The sequence below is a fragment of the Mytilus edulis genome, chromosome 6, assembly GCF_963676685.1.
Source record: "Mytilus edulis chromosome 6, xbMytEdul2.2, whole genome shotgun sequence".
Classification (NCBI taxonomy): Eukaryota; Metazoa; Mollusca; class Bivalvia; order Mytilida; family Mytilidae; genus Mytilus; species Mytilus edulis.
The window spans coordinates 62,789,261-62,810,444 of record NC_092349.1 but is presented as its reverse complement, the minus strand read 5'-3'; the positions used below and the strand labels follow the sequence as shown (position 1 = coordinate 62,810,444).

At 31.0% G+C, this 21,184-nt stretch overlaps 1 protein-coding gene across 2 annotated transcripts; it reads left to right on the top strand.

Moving 5' to 3' along the window:
- The first annotated feature begins 627 nt into the window (after positions 1-627).
- LOC139528097 (cytochrome P450 4A25-like) lies at positions 628-16,437 on the top strand. Of its 2 annotated transcripts, XR_011665523.1 has the most exons (14): positions 628-745; positions 2,620-2,853; positions 4,842-5,043; positions 5,592-5,719; positions 6,447-6,571; positions 7,807-7,869; positions 8,733-8,856; positions 9,510-9,639; positions 10,368-10,491; positions 12,210-12,405; positions 13,600-13,682; positions 15,081-15,146; positions 16,180-16,332; positions 16,380-16,437. XR_011665523.1 is itself a non-coding variant. In XM_071323924.1 (13 exons), exons 2-13 carry the CDS (start codon positions 2,686-2,688, stop codon positions 16,280-16,282), a joined length of 1,512 nt encoding a protein of 503 aa, XP_071180025.1. In that variant the 5' UTR covers positions 628-745; positions 2,620-2,685; the 3' UTR covers positions 16,283-16,437. The 2 variants fall into 2 exon arrangements, 1 of the variants encoding a protein (XP_071180025.1); XM_071323924.1 differs by having other exon boundaries at positions 16,180-16,437.
- The last annotated feature ends 4,747 nt before the right edge of the window (positions 16,438-21,184 follow it).

Genomic DNA, 21,184 nt, shown 5'->3' with positions numbered 1-21,184 from the left:
TTTGCATATGTCCTAAGTCAGGAATCTGATGTACAGTGGTTGTCGTCTGTTTATGTAGTTCATATGTGTTTCTCGTCTCTCGTTTTTATATAGATTAGACCGTTGGCTTCCCGTTTGAATGGTTTTACACTAGTAATTGTTGGGGCCCTTTATAGCTTGCTGCTCGGTTTGAGCCAAGGCTCCGTGTTGAAGGCCGTACCTTGACCTATAATGGTTTAATTACTTTTATAAATTGTTACTTGGATGGAGATTTGTCTCATTGACAACAATACGCGTACATAACACATCTTCCTATATCTTTTAGATATTTTAAGCACTAGGAGAAATAAGAACACAAATAATACTACTTCTGATATAATATTTTATCTACAGTATACATTATAGTTTTTTTAATATTTTGAGCGGGATTTTCTCGCTGTGTTGAAGACCAATTGGTGGCCTTCGGTCGTTTTCTGCTCCTTGGTCGGGTTGTCGTCTTGTTGACACATTCTCAATTTCCATTCTCAATTTGATAGACTAGTGTAGTAAAATATAAATTAACCGATTATAGCAATCTTATTTATCAACAGCGTATATAAACAATCTATTTACCCACAATACTACATTTTTCTTATGATTCTTAGTGGCTCCTTATCTTAGCGATGACCTCGGTCATATTAAACTTGATTATATAGGTTATGTACGCATATTGTTGTAAACAACTTTTTTACCTGTGTGTTGGATATACAATGTGTCATTTTTAACGGTTTGTATGTTTTTACTTTATACATTTAACTTGATTTCAGTTTGATATTGTGGTTAGTTATGGTGATCATCATACATGTCATAAAGCAATATATTTTGTTTTAGTGTATTTAAAAATGTTGAAATGAAACAAATTAATGTATACGCGCTTCATACAAAATGTACTTCCGTCAACGCTTTTACACCCCAATGAAGTTACAAAAAGAAGCATTCAATTCTTAAATAAACACACACATACACAGACGCGCCCAATTATTCATATATATGCATGTATATGACAATTTCACTGAAGAGTTTTCTAAATATTTTTTTCAATTTTATATTTTGAGTATCTATAAATATAAAAGCTGCATAATTTACGGCCACAATACTACAAGTAATAGCTTTTCTAAAAAGCTAGCTGTAACATAGCTGATGATATTTGAAAATGTTTTAATGCAGCATAGCATGGTATTGAATTACAAAAATAATAAAAATAAACGGCAAATACTTACTTTGCGAATTCCTATGTCTTTTTTGTTTGGAATCACATGCATTGGTCTTTCATTTTTCTTTGCCATTCCGCTTGTATCTTTTGCATTCAAAGTAGGTATCGAAAAGTGTGAAATGTAAAATTAAAAATAAACAAAAAATTAGTTTTCAAAAGATTACTCACTTCTTTTAAAAATGTTTCTTACAACTTATATTGAACAATCTTTTATCTGACTTTTGCCGTTCCTTTTAAAGTAGGACAAAGAGCTAGAACACACGTCAACAACATTTTAAAATTTTGAAGTAAGGAGTTTTGTGTGTGGATTTTTTGGGTTACCTGTCATAATTATTCATATATACTTCACATCTCCTTTAAATCATATTAGTGAACATGCACAAATATTTGCTTTTATAGTTCGAGAGTAGTTTTTTTATAACCATAATCCCCTCGTCTAAAGTTGTTCACATTCTGCTATCTTGTAATGATATTTAGAATAGCTATATTAATGTTAATCGTAATTACTAATTAATTAATTAATTTATTTTCTTTTTTTTCTCTCTATGAAATGGTTACCTTCGGATTATAATACTCAGGGGAAAAAAACATTCAAATATTCTGTATCCGGATTCCACCATAACTTATAGTGTCCAATTTTGAAAAAAAACAAGTTGATTGATAGCGTTGAAATACTAAAAAAAAATCAGACGAAGACAAAAAAAAAAAAAACTTCCCCTACCCCATTGAAGTAAAAAATGGTTGCTACTTAAGTAGCAATATGTATTACAAAGAAAAACAGCATATGCGGTGTGTCCCTAGGTTTAGGTATACGTATCAACTATAATTACTTTAGACATTCAAAACAACGAGCAACTGGATTAAATATGGAATGAGCACGTGTGTGCCTTTATACATTACAAGTTACAAAGAAGTTCGTCTTTTATAGAATAATGCTCCTGAATATACATGTACAGATTATGCATGATTGATCACGATGCAACTTTAACAAAAAGAGTTAAAACATGACACGCTGGTTAGGATTGAAGGACATTTACTAGGTTTCAAATTGTCCCAAGAAATCAATAGACTTTAACTATGTAAGACTCAGTAATTTTTACCAATCAGGTAGTAAAAAAGGATTCAGCCCGCAGACTGTCCATCGTTCAAATTAGAAGACCGTCTCCTCATTAGACTGACACCGAGGAGACAGTTATATTTTGGTAACAGTATTGAGTTTTCCTGTGTATTCCTTTACCGACAAATGTGCGCTATACAAAATATTTGCCACTGTTTAGATCGGTCAGCTAGAACTTTCATTATTTGGATAAAACATAAATAGAAAATACACCAAATTGAAATAATGCTTAAGTTTTCAATTTTGTACCAATTCCTATATTTTCTTTTAGAAATAAACTGGAATCCGCTTGTCTATGAACAAAGTGTAGTCAGCCGAGAACCAGCTTATTTTAGAAATGGAGTTGTTTTCCGTGTTCACCGTTAAAGCAGTTTTGACATTGATAGTTACTTTTGTTTTCTGGCAACTCTTTAAGTTTGCTACCAAGTATAGAGAATGGCGTAAAGTTACCTCTCAGATGAGTGTCATAGGACCTATTCATCCCTTGTGGGGATCACTTCACAAAGTAAGTATACAATAAGTATACAGTGAAACCTGGCTAAACCTGGCTAAACCGAATCTTGCATAATTCGAAAACTTTTCTAAACCAAAAAATGTGCTTACTTCAAGTCATATCAAATTATGTGCGTTTTAAACTTATTGAAAATAAGAAGAAGTGGCATGACTGCCATTGAGACACCTATCTACGAGAGACAAACTAATGTAGATATAAGTGAGTCTTATGTAGACGAAACGCGCGTCTGGCGTACTAAATTATAATCCTGGTACCTTTGATAACTATTTACACCCCTGGGTCGATGCCACTGTCGGTGAACGTTTCGTAGTCAACATTTCGGTGTTGACATGAATATCAATTATGTGGTCATTTTTATGAATTTCCTGTTTACAAAACTTTGAATTTTACGAAAAACTAAGGATTTTCTTATCCCAGGCATAGATTACCTAAGCCGTATTTGGCACAACTTTTTGGATTTTTGAATCCTGAATGCTCTTCAACTTTGTACTTGTTTGGCTTTATAAATATTTTGATATGAGCGTCACTGATGAGTCTCATAAATACGAAACGCGCGTCTGGCGTACTAAATTATAATCCTGGTACCTTTGATAACTAATTATAGAACACGGTAAGTCGTGCAAAAAGTAATTAAAGTCTCAAAATGACGAAACGTAAATCAATTGAAACAAAAAAAGCGCACATGAAAAATATAATAATACAAGTACACACCCGTGATATAGCGGGTCCGTGACTGAATTAAAGTATATAACTATGCCTAAGCCTAATTTTAGTAATTGGTATTGTCATCTGATAAGTTATGTCGATTATAAGATACACAGTTTTATCTGCTTTCAAATCTTTCTGTTTGAACCCGTCGACCTGGAACTTATCAGTTATTGGAAATATTAATTATTTGGAAAACAAAAGGTCCTGGCTATCCAGGAATGGAGTATTTTTTAATCAACAGCATTGTCCTATATTAGTTATCTTAGAAAGTCTTGCTGATTGCTGAATAAAACTACAATAGGGAACAATTTGACAATGATTGAATTTAGTAGTGTCAGTCCTTTGATTATGACCCGTGTATATAGCAAAATCCTAAATACACCGTTTGGTGGTGCGCCTGTCAAATGCGGAACGTACAGATAAGGGAATAACTGAATATACTATTTGTATCGGTATCGGATTCGACCCGGAACTTGTTAATTATTGGCAATATTAATTATGCTGAAAACAAAAGGGTCTGGAGTGGTGTAATTTTTAATCTACACCATTGTCCTATATTAGTTATATATAGAGTTGAATCCTTTGATTTGTCGTTTTTACCCGATGACGGCTGATAAATTGGACCTCGTAATTTTAGTATTATAGATATATTATATGTATAACGGACAAAAACCAACGACAACCACAGAATTATTGTAAGCTCCTGGATTGGGACAAGTTCATACATGTGACAAGATTATACACGTAAGCAACCATTCAAATCGCCCCTAATATGGAAAAGTGTTCTGACAGGGCAATATAAGAACTTACTATGGAAAACACTTCAAAAAGGCTTGGCTAATAGGATCGAAACTAAGCACAAATACAAATAATAAAAAAAAAACAAACACGCGAATTACTCAAGTCATTAATTAATTGCAACGTATAAATAACTCATGTTTATCAATGCATGTTTGTTTGAGGTAGAGGGTGGGGGTAACAGAATATCAATTATTTTTAAAGATAAAGCCACAAAATAAAGAATACAGAAAGAAATTACCACCACAAAAAATAGGCAACCACAAACCACAAGTCAAATACAGATATACGTTACCATTGAATCTCAGACGTCTTTAATTTTACATGTGCTATTTCTGCGTTAGCTCTCAATACTTCTGATCTTGCTTGAATAGCATATTGCTGTTGTGATTCTCTGAAATGTTATTCAATCTTTACATCTCTGGTACTTTATTTGCCTGCTTTCTTTTTTCATTTGATCAAATTAATTTCAGTTCAAAGACATTGGAGAGTTCATGACAATCATCAAAGAAATTGCTTCAAAAGAGAGGTCAAAGGTCGTTGGTTATTGGTTCATGTTCTTCTTCCCGGAATTCAATGTTATTCATCCTGACTCGGCAAAAATTCTGATGAAATCATCGGAACCGAAAGCCATTGGATTTGGTGGTGCCTATGGCATGATGAAGAGTTGGCTTGGTACGTATTTATTTATAGCCTTGAGATGAATGTGATTTTGCTTGAATCAATTTTCAGTCATGTAGCCACCAATGTGTTTTGTACATCATTTTACTCCAGCTATTTGATCCTGGGCATGATTTATAAAGTTTGTATTATGGGATATTTCTTTTTCTAGAATTCAGTAAAAATTGTTTGCACAATCGTTACGGAAATTTACACACCTAATGCACAATAAACGCAGAAATGTTTTTCGTTCTTGCCTATAACCACTATTTATGAAGTTAAATTTTTTAAGTCAGATGAAAATTAGTCATTGATGTATAGAATTGTAAATATTGAAATATAGCAGGTTTTTTTATGTACAACTTTAACATGTTTAATTCGGAACCTTTTTGTAATTCTAAAATTGCCAAAAAGGAGAACAACGAAACTACAAATAACAGTCTACAAACAACTACCAATAAATCAAAAGACTGAGCATCACGGGTCATATGAAAACTCGGAGATGATCCCGGGTGCATATTGTCTATGAAAAAATGAATGTAAGAAATACTATTATTTTCCAGGCGACGGACTGTTGATCTCATCTGGAAAGAAATGGGAAAGAAACAGGCGCTTGATAACACCAGCATTTCATTTTGGAATACTTAAACCTTATGTTAATATATATAATAGTTCAACAGACAAATTTCTGGTAATAACACTTTTAATACTTAGCAGTAATCGTGTCAAAAAAGAAGAAAGGTGAAATATTATTCAGAAATAACTTCAATCGGATGAGTTAGTGTTTTTTTTTCTTTCCTTTATGTGCCTTTCTGCTTTTTTTAAAAACAATCCACGGAGCATAGACATACAACCTTTTCCCGATACTTACGTGGAAAAAAAGGAAATTCTTAGGATGGTGCAATTGCTTTATAGCACAAAGATAAATAAAAAAAAAAATACCAAACTCAGAGGAAAATTCCATATGGAAAGTCCGTAATCAAATGGCAAAATCAAAACCCAAAACACATCAAACGAAAGGATAACAACTGGCATGTGCAGTAAGTTTACACACTTGCTTGAAAATCGTTTGTTCTGAGGCCATTTGAACATTTTACGAGAGAATAAACACTAAGTGTACATATTATATATGGTTTATGTTTAATATATTAAATGTATTCATCATTTTCATGTCGTCAAAAAAATATTTGTTGTACCAAAAGTAGAAAAAACTACATAAAACACTGCTAATGTCTTGCTAAATTAATTTTCTATAAAAGGGAAAAAATACTATTTCAATTAACAAACTATATGTAAATATTCCTTTCCTAAAACCGTCTATCAAAATCTTGTATTCCTTAGTTAGGTTTTTTACGTGTACCTAAACATCTTTAGATACAAATGCATACATAGAGAATCGTCATGTTATTTAATTTCAGAATAATTTAAAAGAGTTTGCTGTGACAAATAAACCTGTGGATGTTTTACCCTTGGTGTCTTTAGAAACATTGGATACAATACTCAGATGTGCCTTCTCCTATGAAGGAAAAATTCAAACAGAAGGGTAGATATTTAGTCACAAATAACACATACGCACTGATCATGATATAATTTGAATATAGGAAATAAAGTTAAAGGATTTCAGCTGAATATCCATCCTTAAATATTAGCAATTTGCCGTATTTGCTATTTCGAATAAAGGATGTCTTTAGGAAAACGATAATTGGACAAGACCAATTACTGGCATCTAGCCATAAATAAACTTGTTTTGACGATTAATGGAACACGGTAAAGTTTCGATCCCACAATGATTGTTTTTGAAAATTTGCATACAAGCTTCTTTTCACCAAAGCAATTCAAATATTTTTTTATGTAATAAAAAAAAATACCTTCATGTGCTACTTTACTAGCTAAAAGGGGTAAACATTTGTGACATTTACTCAAAATGTCGAGATTATTTTTACAATTCTATCCTTCAAAAAATAAACACAAGCGGATTTCGTAAAAACATTATGAAAATCTAATTTTCAAAAATTTGCGTTTAACATGTAAACGAATTCTTTGGAACAATTAATTTTTTACAAAGTTTAAGGTTTTTTTTTTAATTAAATGGCGTTTATTGCAGTATATTTACAAAATTTAAAAAACAATTCTCATCATTGACTCTAAAATTGGTCAAAAACACCTTCATGCGTATCTTAATTAATGTCATTCTAAAAGGAGGTGTCCATGTACTGGTTTTCACGTTTAGTCAGTTAATAGTGATCAAAGGTACCAGGACTATAATTTAATACGTCAGACGCGCGTTTTGTCTACATAAAACTCATCAGTGAAGCTCAGATCAAAATAGTTATAAAGCCAAACAAGTACAAATTTGAAGATCATTAAAGACCCAAAATTCTAAAAAGTTATGCCAAATACGGCTAATGTAATCTATTCCTGGGATAAGAAAATCCTTAGTTTTTCGAAAAAATCATAAAAATACAGTCGAAAAATGCATCTTTGTCCGATACGTCACAGTTTCTCGTCGCGAAAATATCATTTTACATTAGAAACGTGAGTCCCTCCCTGTTTCTGTATCGTATGTCCTTAAGATCATGAAATGTAGTTATAAGAATTGTTTGATCATTTTAATCTGTAAAGTTCTTTGACTTTTTCATATTCACTGTGGAGGTATTTGTATTACTTATTATTTGTAAATAAGTATATAAAAAAATCACCAAAAGCGCCAGTTAAGGCAGGAATACCCTTACACATGCCTTTTTACATATTTAAAGAAATCGTTTCATCGTTTTACAGGCTCAAGCATCCATACGTTGCCGCTGTTAGTCGTTTAGCTCATTTACTATCAGAAAGATGGCTGTAAGTTGAATGGTTATGGTACAATAAACAAATAGACAAAAGATCACCCAAATAATATAAATTGAAGGATTACCACTATTTTTAAGTTTAACACATTACCAGTTTTTTCTTTGATCGTGGTATGAAATATACTTGATTTTCCTGAATTTCGTCTTTCGGGAGAAACATGGTCCAGAACAGTGTATTTGAAACATGACTACACACTGTACAATCAAAATATGACCAGTTTTAAATTTTATAGTATTACCTGTTTAGCTATGTTCAGCTTTGTATTACATCTAAAAATACCAGGAGTATAGATATGAACAAACAACTGTATTAACAGTACCGATTTTTTTTACAATATAGATACATTATCATACAAAAAAGTTATCACAGAAATGAGATCTATAAGTTTAGTATACAGGACGCACCTTTTGTCTACGGAAAAACTAGGATGACGAAATAACAAACAAAAAATAGACCCTTAAAGCCACGCAAATGTTTTTTTTATTGATAAATGTATTTAGTAAAATTCATCAGAACAACTAGTATATTAGTAGTTAGATAAAAGCTAAATATAAATATTTTTTTTACCAAAGCTTATGGAAACCTACAAGCTCGATTTTCTTGCCATCAACCAGTATAAGATAAAAATGTCTTAAATTCTGACTTAATTACTCAATTCTTTAATTACAATTCTCAATCAGCAGACACAATACAAGTTCAGTAAAAACGATTTCCGAAAATACATTTTGTACATTAACAGTTAGTAAACCAGTTTGAAATTGAAATACTTTAATCTATATGTCTTATGTTTGAGTATATTATTTTCGTTCAGCTGAATTTTATAAAACACTGACTATATTCTGTTTAATATACAGGCAGCCATGGCTTTACTGGGATACCCTATATTATATTACACCGAAAGGTAGGGAATACAGAAAACTTTGCAGATATGTTCATGATTTTTCCGAGGGAGTGATAAGAGAAAGACAACAAACCTTTGTAAGTTATAATTTTACGTTTTAGATTTAGATAAACATCAAGAAATTAACGTTCAGTGTAAACAAAGTAAAACAAAATGTGTTTGAGATGAATGTTATATGAATAACAGATGTTTTGTCTCAGTAACCAAACAAACTGTATCACAAAACTGACATTGTACTTTATTGTGCATGAACTATATTGACATAAATACCAAACTTCAACATAAATTCAAAAAGAGGGATGTCCCTCCCAACCTGACAAAATCAAATTGAAGATTACAACAAAGAAATGAAAGAATAGAAAACATCTGTATAGAATTATTCAAACACATCCACCAAGCATATAGTTCAAATCTGATACTTTTTTATTTTATTTGATTGTATCTCTTCTTTGATCATCGGTAAACTACTGTGGCATAAAATTCCTTCATCATTTATTATTAGGATGATGACTATTTGTCACTAAGAATAAAAGAAATTTTTGTACAATTTGAAAAAGTATGAATTTGATGAACAAATATCGAACATACTTCAATTTTATTTTCGTTAATTACATTCATCATAAAATTTCAAGCAAATACATGACATTTTGAAGTATGTTCAATGTCCGGCAATCTTTGCATAGTTATCTTTAAAATGTTCACTTCAATTTGTTTGTTTAACGTTTAAAAGCTTACAGATGGGCCTCCAAGTAACCGTCATCTTGACTTTCTCGATATATTGCTCACTGCTAAGGATGACAAAGGTGTTGGCCTTTCATTCGACGATATAAGAGCAGAAGTTGATACATTTCTATTTGAAGGTAAATTCGGTAACAAAGTTGAAAGTGCAATTTGTCTTTTGTACTTCCATTTATAAAATAGCTTAACAAAACGTTGTTTGTTTGTTTATTATTATATTATTATGCAAAGGAAGGTGTAACATAACATTATAGTAAACAAAGGCATACATCATTTCGAATTCTTTTATGTTTGACTATGCGGTATGACATTTACTCATTGTTAAAGGCCGAAAGGGGAACTATAAAAGTAAATTTTTGTGTCGTTTTTTCAGTCCCTTGTGGATAGTTTTCTCGTTTATAATCATATCACATCCTCTTATTTGTATATAGTGTGAATGGTTAAAATAGCATTTGGATTTGTAAATATAGTCATATGCATGGTAAAGTTTTGAACTGTTCATGCAAGTATAAAATATTTTTGAAACTTCGTTGTAAAACAGCACATATGTATGTACACCGGGCGTTCAAATTGAACATTCCCAAATATTAGTAAAGTTTAGATGTTATGACCAAATGATGTTCTAAATGATTAAAAGGTAAGAAGAAGAAAAGTTGTAAGTCCATTGATTGCGACTGATCGCAAAAAATTGTCTTGTGTCCATTTGAAATATATATATCTATTCAAAGTTCTGTGTTTACATGTTAAGTTGTCAGAATTACACTTAAAATGACATCAGAAATCGCAGTCGAGAAAAAAAGGTTTTAGGAAACTCTTTACGAAATTGATACCTTTTTTTTCTTTTTTGCAGGGCACGATACAACAGCATCGGCAATTAGCTGGGCTATATACCATTTAGGAAAACACCAAGAGGAACAAGAAATTGTTTATTCAGAGTTGTCTGAATTACTTAATGATAACAAGCAAGTGTCATGGTAGGTTAAAACAAATAAAAAAAGAAAATCATGGCTACAAGAGACACAAAAGTTGTATTTTTTATTATCATCAAAAGAAAAATTACCCAAAAGATGGGGTTTTTTTTCATGTCGTTTTATTGGTGTTCATTAATTTGATGTTTATTTTGGTAGTTCTGTTTGATGCTTTATGAAATGATTATAGAATACTTTTAAATTTCGGAATCAAATCGTCTATACCATTATTTTTAAAGTTGTATTTCGAAGATGACTAGAGGTCGTGAGTTCTACAATTTATCATTTCTATTTGATATCGAGATATTGTCTGTAACATATTTGGAATTGATAGTACCAGAGTATGCATTAAAGGAATATAGTTTTCTACATCAATGTGCCAACAAAACGATATCTGTATGAATAACTTTGTATCCTTTTTTCATGTTGTTTTATTTGTGTTCATTGATTAATTCATATTTGGTTGTAAATTAATGTTGGAATGTCTTATATAATTTATTAGTACTAAAATTTCGCAGACGTATTTGACGGGTTGCTTTTAAACATTTCTATTTTGTGTTTTTCTAGTCGTCTAAGAATTTTTTATATGCAGAATGTGGCACTTATATTGGATTTTAGATAGACATCATACATGTATCGATGTGTACTGTTCTGCACAAATCAAGACTGTTACAAGCGATTATGAAATTATTATATAATTAGCTACTTACCTTAAGTTTATTTCTTATCTTAAAATGTTTTTTTTTAAAGATAAAGTATCTAACTAATGTATTAGCTATCAAATAAAGTATTGTGAGGTTTCTGTTTCTGAAATTTATAGAAAGGACTTCAATTTATAACAAATTGACAACATTGTGTATCTTTTTACACATTAGCATTTTCAGATAGAAACACTCTAATAAACTTTGTGTAAACAAATTAACTCTGAATAAAAATTAAAATATTTTGAGATTCCCTATTTTTGGTGAAGTTCCTGTTGCTCGGTTTTTTGTTTTCTCTGTTGTGTTTTGCCTACTGAGGTTTGTATTATTGTCCTTTTCTCTTTTTTTAGCGATGGTGTGGTGTTTGACTTCAACTTATGCGTTTTGACAATCTAATTAAAAACCGATCTCTCATCGCTCCCGTTTTCTGATATGTCGCTTGGGAGATCTAACGAAACCCGCTTTGAGGTCACATGTGAGGGAACTAGAAGTTATGAATGTATAATGATATGCAAATGAGTTGACGACCTATCAATAAGCTAATCAAAAAAGTTTATGAATTCTTTTGACCGACGATTTCTTCGTAAATAAAATGAGTTACATCCCTTTACCTGACGATAAACTTTCAAGATCGTGGAAGACTCATTTTCATTGGTTGAAAAAGACACACATACAAGGCCACTCACATGTGACCTCAAAGCGGGTTTCGTTAGATTTCCTACGCGACATATCAGAAAATGGGAGCGATGAGAGTTTGGTTTTTAATTAGATTGGCGTTTTGATGTCCTATTGGTATCCTTTATTTCATGCACTGCCAACAATAACAGTGAAAATTTTAACAAAAAAAAAGTTATTACTTATATTATTCTTCTTTTTATATATATTTCAAATATTTGCAGTGTTATTTACGTACATACATGTAGATAAATGTAGATACTTTTGGACGAGTTATGAACGAAATTTAAGAATGGTTAAGCAAGAAGATAAATGAATCAAAATAGTATCTCGACTTTAAAATTTCAGGGAAAATTTACAAGCCATGCCAAAGCTTACAGCCTTCATCAAAGAGTCTATGCGCATGATTGCACCTGTTCCAGGTGTTCAAAGACAACTGACGTCACCTATAACCATAGACAACGTGACAATACCAGCAGGTTTAGTCGTTGACATGGGTATATACATGTTACATCATCACCCGGATGTCTGGCCAGAACACGATGTAATCATATTGTTGTTACTACATTCATTCGAATTATGATTTAAGTCACCTAAGCCAGATATATTTTTTCTGGGATCATTTTGTCAATTATAGTTCTTTTGAACTGACTACCGGCCTTTCTCTGGCTTTTTAATCATTTTATTCCAGGGTCACTGGTGGGTTTTGCTAACGAAATACGTGTCAAGGCACACCAAATTATAAACATGGAATCTTTGAAAAGATATTTTGATTATTTGGTTAGGAAAGCTATAATTTCAATGAATGTAGATTTTTTTTTAGACCAAGATGATATTGCATTGTGTTTGCTACTTTTGATATGAATCTTTTTATACTGTACATAAATTTATCTTTTCAAACTTTAAGTTAAGATCAGATCCACCCTTGATATTCAAAGATTATGCAATTGTAATTATTTTAAAAGCATTCAGAAGTAGAACCCTTTCAGTATTTTCAATTTTAATTTATACTTTTGAATCAAAAAAGTTACAATGTACATACTTGAGGATTTATAAATACTTGAAGAAACAGTATATATAAAGGCCGATGTAACCTAGTTTCAGTGTCTATAAGTACCGTCATGAAAATGGTTTAAACATCTATATATCTTTTTATCATGTGTATCATCATAGTACATAGCAATAAAAAAAGTTACATTGGAATTATATTTTTAAATTCCTTGTATAAAAGTAAAAGATGTGGTATGATTGCCAAGGTGACAACTGTGTCCATCATATTGAGACAACTGCATTAATAAATGTAACGTATTGTTATGCGTTTACTTTTCTACATTGGCTAGAGGTATAGGGGGAGGGGTGAGATCTCATAAAGATGTTTAATCCCCCCGCGATTTGCGCTGTACCAAGCCAGTATCCTCTGGCCTTTGTTAGTTTTGTATGATTTTTTATTTTAGTTTCTTTAGTATGACGCCCATTATCACTGAACTAGTATACATATTTTTAAGGGGACAGCTGAAGGAAGCCTCTGGGTGCGGGAGTTTCTCGCTACATTGATGACCCATTGTTGGACTTCGGCTGTTGTCTACTCTATGGTCGGGTTGCCATTTTTTCTCTCAATTTTATCCCTATAAAACACTAGTTTTCTTCTTAAAATAGTGTTTACATTGTAGCAGATTGTGTTGTTATCAAATAATGTTCAAACTCTTCAAGTCATATATTGATAACTTGACATTAACAGGTTTTTAAACCAGAAAGATTTTTACTAGAAGACATTACAGAGCGACACCCATACAGTTTCCTACCATTCGCAGCCGGATCAAGGTAATATATTTGTTTAGGTATTATTTAGTAAAAAACAGATCACCGAGGTAGTCTTTTCATTCAACCGAAAATATTTCTTATTTTTTCAAATTTTAAATCATTTCAAAATAACTAAAAGTAAACCCTTACATCTTAAAATTATATTGATAAACTGTTGAGATTATAAGGCTGTGTCTCTTTGTCTACCGTAAGTATTCAAACCGAATCTAACACCTTGTATTGACATTTAACTTACATTTAGTTCCGTTTATGTCCTAAACACTTCTTTTGTAGACTTCTATTCAACTGAGTTTTACTGTGCATATTGTTGTGTGTTGGTTTTATCCCATTGGCTATAGGTACAGACGAAGGGTTGAGACCACACAAACCAATTTCACCCTGTCGCATTTTTGTCCCTATCCCATGTCAGAAGCCTCTGGCCTTTGTTAGTTTTGTATCGTTTTTTATTTTAGTTTATTTATATATTTCGGAATTAAGTATGATATCCAAATCAAATCAAACATACTTTTCAAATCAACTTTATTTTATTGTCAATTAAAGACGCCCATTATAGGCAGAATAATCACAAGTTAAATTTGGTACAACTGATTACAAAATGATTACAAGTATTTGAATACAATTAAATCAATGAATACAATTAAATCAATGATTACAACGGGAAAAAAAAGACACATTAATGTATATTTATAAAACAATGTATCATGTTTCAACTTTGACAAATACAGTGATTCTAAAAAAATAAAAGAAACTGAATTTAAATACTAGTATTCTGGTTTTCCCCTGGTGATTTTATGATCTTACAATATGAAGCTTATCATTGACTAGAACATATTTTTGTTGAAGGGTAAGCTGAAGCAAGTATTTTGGGTGTGGTATTTTATTGCTGTGTTGAACATGTTGAAGATAAATTGATAGTCTTCGGCTGTTTTCTGCTCTTTGGTCGAGTTGTTGTTACTTTGACACATTCCCCCATGTCCTTTCTCAATTTTATATGTTAAATAGTTTTTTTAAATAATTAACTGTCCTATCTAACATATCATTTCTTTTAAGATTAACAATTAAATAGAATTATTTTTTTGTGGATTGATTTTTTCATGATTTAAATATTCGAACTATGTTTTTACCAGCATAAGATTAGTTCTCCCTTCACATCAATTGTGTTGCTTTCAACAAACTATTATTGAGGGAGATAATTTCGCAGGTTTTATAAGAGCTCGAAATAAATATAACAGCCGAGCAAGTATTTTCATTTTACTGTATATATATTTAAATTGAACTGTTTGATACAAACAAACAAAAACTTTGGACATGATGTGGAATAATGGTTACAAAATAATTCATAATAACGCCCAAATTATTTTTATCGAAATTATTTTTCTTAAACACTTATATTTTCAGAAACTGCATTGGTCAACACTTTGCAATGGATGAAATAAAAGTTGTTCTTGCAAGATTAATACAAAGGTAACACATGCAATAGACCTTTTTTAATATAGCTGAATTTACGATATGGTATTTGCTCATTATTGAAGGCTTAACAGTGACTTATTATTGTATATATCTGTGTCATTTGGGCTCTAATGAAGGGTTGTATTATTGGCAATCGTATAGTCAAATGATTTTTTATATGTCTTTTGATTTTGATCTGTTGCGAAGTGTATGTTCGAAATGATTTAATTTAATTTTGAGTGTCAGCTAAGTATTTTAAGCAAAAGCGGAAGACAATAAAATTCATAGACAGAAGATTTTATTATTTAGAGTAAGGGATATATATGGTTGTTTTCAACTTCTGACGTTTAAAATGGTTTACAGTTTACCTCTCAAATATCAGCTACAACAAATCGTGTGTAGAAAAACTAATTAAGTTCTCTTTGTATTACTGCAAACAGGACCATGGAATTGATATCAAGTTTGTTGCAAATCCATTTAAGGAGTTAAAAATTGACATTTGTGAACAAACAATTCATTGGGTGGTTCATAAAAGGTAAATGAAAGGAAAAGGGTTTTGCAAAATTGTCCGTTCGAAATAATGGACTGCCATTTCGACCTGTCAATGGTAATATTGTTAACGTCAGCAGTTCGTCTTGTAGAAAACCTTCTACCAACTAGTTTAAATCATCTTGTAAATTCATTCTTTGTGATGAAAGCGTGGCGTCCTCATTTATTCGCAAAACGATTTCATGTCCAAAATCCGCTTTAATGCACCATGAGCGTAGCAAATACTTGCATTATTGACGAATGTAGCCAGACTAATATTATTTCTATTCTATTATAATCAGACTAATGTTGGGTCCTCAAAAATAACAAATATCTCTTGTTTCATTTGTATCAAAAGGGTACAAATAATTTCGACTTTAAAACCAACCTAAAATTTCGTTTTTTGTGAAAATCAATTTCGCTTGCATTCTGGTCGATAGTTTTTCAACGACATTATCTTATTTCACTTAGCTACAAAGGTAATCACTTCATTAACTATTTATTTCTTAAAATGTTTCAGATACAAAGTGTTTATAGTTCCAGACCACAAGTATGAAATTCAACCTGAACTAGTAATGAGAGCGAAGTACGGGATAGAAATTACTGTAGAAGAACGGAACTAATATATTCAAGATTATTTCATATGTTAAATATAGCAACTAAAGTCGTAAATGCATCATAAATTCAATTTGTTAAATCTATTTATCTCTTACAATATAGTATTATATTCATTGCAATGGACATATTTTATGTGAAAAAATATAGGATATAGATGTAGGACATACATTTTTGTTATTCAAAATAGTGAAAAGGTGCGGCATGAAATGTCTTCTGCTCGCACCTATTACAGAAGGATTGAAATGCCTGCTCTTATAGTGTAATTCATTGGTGAATATCTCTTTATTTACTAGAAAATGCTTGCAAATTGGTTTAAACTTTGGAATGATTATCTTTCATGGTCGCTGTAATGTTTGTATAGATGTTTGTTAGTTAATAGTTCCATCTAGGGCTACGGGTCAATATGTGTTTCGGTCTTTTCTTTCGTTCGTACGTCAGTCGTCCGGTCGTTTGTCTGTCCACCTTAGGTTAAAGTTTTTGGTCTAGTTAGTTTTTGATGAAGTTGAAGTTAGATCATGGGCCACTGAACATAGGAAATGATAGTGTGAGTGAGGCATCAATGTACTTAAGGACACATTCTTGTTTAAACTTATTTTGGTAATTCATATATAATGTTGTCACGTCATGTCTGCGTTTCATCTCTGATTTCGATTGCCTTTACTATTTTATCGTTAGATACATTTACATGAATTATGAAGCAATCATGCTTACACACTGAAATTAGAAATGTTTCATTTAATCCAGACTATATTTTACGAAATATATCATAAAAGAGCGGCGAAAGATACCAGAGGTACAGTCAAACTCATAGATCGAAAATAAACTGACAATGCCATGGCTATCATGCTAAAAAAAGAAAAAGACAAAATGACAAATAAAAGTATACAAGACACAACATAGAAAAGTTGTATATAATCGAAGTATAGTATATGTATGGTTCAATTTGTGTTAAAAGGCAGAATTCCAATTAAAAAATATGTATGTACTTTATTCAATGATGAAAATGAGTCCTTGAATAACAGAGGGTCAGGATGGGGTTTACAGAATATAAAATAATGGAGGGATTGTGCAGAATACAGGGGAAAATGTAATGCATTATCACAAATATGCCAAAATACTTAAGAATGGACAATACTTGACAAAATCTATAAAAGCTTTAAAAAAAATAAGAATAAAGAAATTACAGGACCCCATCCAGAACCTCACAATAGATTACAGGTATACAGGTGCAAGTTAAATTGTAATTTGATGTAAATGAACGATTTATATTTCTGTTCACACATGTATTACATTTACTTATAATAAGTTGTATTTCAAATTAAAGATTGGTGTATTTTAATTTTATAATTTGCAATAAAAGACAACATCCAGCTGAGTTTTAAACGTTAAAAAGGATATGTAATAAATACAACGTTACTTCAATTTTGTCAACAAAATATTTTGGCTACAAATGTATCAATGATATAACAGTTTTAATCAAAATTATCAAAAATAATACTTCTCGTTGAAAGTTTATGTATTCAGGGATAAACCGATTAACTACTGAAACTCTGAACACTATCAATATTGTCCTTTACAGTAGACCTTTTAAACATATAAGATTATGAAATGTACAATTTCACAAAAATAAAACAATTAATTATGTATGTAATGTATGCTTCGATCTAAAGATGAAATAAAATAGCCTCGGAGGTCTAGTTGCAGTATGTTTGTATCGAGTGCATGAAGTCTTCAGTTTGGATTGAGCCGGTTTAAACAAAAGACTTTAGAATGGATATTCAAACTTCAAAGAGGAGAGTCAAACGGCACGAAGGTAGCTTTCTTCTTCCATCTTGTATTTTGAAATAGCAGATAACAACCAGTCTAGATATTTACAGAAATATGCAAATTTTAAGAATAGTATTCAATTCATGTTTAGACTTTCAATGTTAATTTAGAAAAGTATATGAAATATCATAAAAACGAATGTACCTTACAAAAACAGCAAACACTAACTTTTGTTTATTTCATTTTTTTCCAACTTTGTAACGTAAGGGTAGATAACTCAGAGATATGGCGAGATGACTCAGATAAAGTAATTTATATACTAGAATGAATTGCGATTATACCTATTTCAATATATAGCAAGCTAAGGGGTCGGGTGACCTTTTTTTTCTCTTGTTCCTAATAACAAAACCATTTTTGTCTTACAAAACTATGTGATACAGGCTTGTTTTATAAGAACTTCAATTTTGTGATAACAAAATTCCTTTTTGTAGACAAAATTTAATTTTTTCAAATAGGTATGCAAATATAAACTTATTTGCATACAAAATTGACTAAAGTGACACAACATTGACTAAAGTGACACAAAATTCACTTTTGTGTTTAATTTTCACTTCTTTTTAACAAAACTCAATTTTGTCTACACAAATATAAACACAAAATTGAACATTGTCATGACCATGATTAATTTTGTCTACAAAAATTAATTTTGTCATTACAAAATTCAATTTTGTATCAAAAAAAATAATTTTGTGTCACAAAAGTCAAATTTGTCAACACAAAAATAAACACAAAATTGAATTTTATCATGACAAAAATTAATTTTTTCTACAAAAATGAATGTTGTCATTACAAAATTCAATTTTGTGTTTATTTTTGTGTAGACAAAATTGACTTTTGTGACACAAAATTAACTTTTGTGACAAAAATGACTTTTGTGACACAAAATTGACTTTTGTGGCATAAAATTGACTTTTGTGGCACAAAATTGACTTTTGTGTTAAATATTCACTTCTGTTTAACAAAACTCAATTTTGTCTACACAAAAATAAACGCATAATTGAATTTTGTGACAAAATCCTCAGTTTTGTATGCAAATTAGTTCACAGAATCCAAACTAAACTAATTTGCATACAAAATTGACTTTTGTCGCTCAATTTTCAAATTAGGTAACAAAAGTAAAGCCTGTGTTACAAAATTGAATTTTGTCATGACAATACGAACTTTTGTCCACTGGAAGATAATTTTGTATGACAAAATTTAAATTTGTAGTATGCTACAAATTTTGTTAAACTGTATATCTAATCTTATAATTTTATAGTTGAGTTTTCTCTATTAATATCGCACAAAATTGGGTTTTCCGTGAATAATCTATACAAAATTTGACACATTTTGCACAAATCGAAGCATGAAACCCATAATTTTTATTATATTATGGTTGACAAAAGCATGACATAAACTACATTTAACCAATTATTAAACTATTCGATGGATTTTAATTTGGATCCCTCCACTCCATCCACCACCAAAGTTTTGGTAAAATATATTTAATCTGTCCTGCTTTATCAAGTAAACTCATCACAGATACCAGGATTAAAATTTAATATAGTTTTCTGCCAAATTCGTTTCAAAATTACTCCTTATAAGATGATTTCACACTTCCCATATCGTAAATTGTAAAACATTTTCCCTTAGAATTACACAACATATTTGCAAATATCCGCCAAAGGAAGTATTAACAGTCACGTTAGTTTTAGATTCAAGACGGAAAAAAATCCGCAAATATGATACAATTAATATTTTTAATTTACAACTGAGGAAATTAATATAACCAAAAGGGCCAATGTCACATGACGGAAATTCTTTGAATAAAATATTTTGGATGTTGCCATATGTGCAGAACTGAAATTAAACGAACCATATGCTGGTCTGGGGAAAATATGGTTCTTCATAAGTGACGTCATCGAGTATGGTCCAATTTTTTCTTTACGTCACAAGAGGAAATTTAGATAAAACCAAGCCAATTTGAGGTCATATAGGATTTTGACGAACTGAGATTAAACGATTATGAATTTATATTCAACAGGTCTTGAATATTACCAGTCGTGTAAAAGTTAGAGTAAAGCCATTTCTTATTTTGATAAGAGTAGTGTTGTTGACATTTGTCAGTATTGGTCATGGGTAGTATAAGGTATTAAAATGCTGATATCATTTGTACTCTGCTATCGAAATTGTACATATAGAGAATAATGCATAGCAAACTCCGTATCATATGCCGTACCATCCCGAGATACCAATATCAGCAGGAGGGCCTTTAGGCCCGAGGGATTATATTGGTCGAGGGTGATACGGCATTTGATACGGATTTTGCCATGTTTTGTACGCTTTATCAAATATTTTACCAGGAGGGTATATATTAACTGTTTTCTGATCCCTAGCACCTTGGTTACCTTCAGTTCTACTTTGTCTTGTTTTAAAAGCTTTAAAAGAACTGCTCTAGTACTCATCCGAAGCACCCGGGGTTCCTTACAATTTGCGTGATGTTGTTTTAAAAATATTTGTTTATTGTATTTTTTGTGTGTTAAGTATGGTATTTCATAGTGTTCTTTTTTTATAGTTGCATTTCGTGTGTCAGAAATATGAAAACTCGACGTTTGTGACGTCACATTTCAAACAATGACGTCGTTTAATAAATTGCGTCTCGCCCGAATGATCGTTCGTTTTGGACACATTTTGAAGACAAAAAATTCTGAAGAAGCTTGCATGAATTTAAACGGAGTTAATGTAAAAAAAATAGTAGGGGTGTGATAAAGGGTGCGATAAAGGGTAGGGATGTGATAAAGGGTGTGATAAAGGGTGCACATCAATGTTGCGCGTTATGGATTAAACAGCAGGCTATATATATGATAAATACCAATATCAAATTGAAAATATTCTGAATATTTATGCTCTCCTTTAAACTTTCATCTAACAGTTATGAAATAAGTATAAATCTAGATAACAATACATATGCTGCATCACGTGACAGACACATTTATTTAACTTAGTTAGCGGTCATTTAACAAGGTCTTAAATTTCTTTAAATCTTTTCTAAATGATTAATTAGGAATAATATGACAAGTTTCTAAAAATTAAACCCACTC

Bases quoted from the DNA above. Each gene is read 5' to 3' on its own strand.
- LOC139528097 (XM_071323924.1), top strand. From the start codon at position 2,686: ATGGAGTTGTTTTCCGTGTTCACCGTTAAAGCAGTTTTGACATTGATA. The intron at 9,640-10,367 runs GTAAATTCGGTA...TCTTTTTTGCAG, and splicing joins TGATACATTTCTATTTGAAG to GGCACGATACAACAGCATCG. The intron at 15,147-16,179 runs GTAACACATGCA...AAAATGTTTCAG, and splicing joins CTTGCAAGATTAATACAAAG to ATACAAAGTGTTTATAGTTC.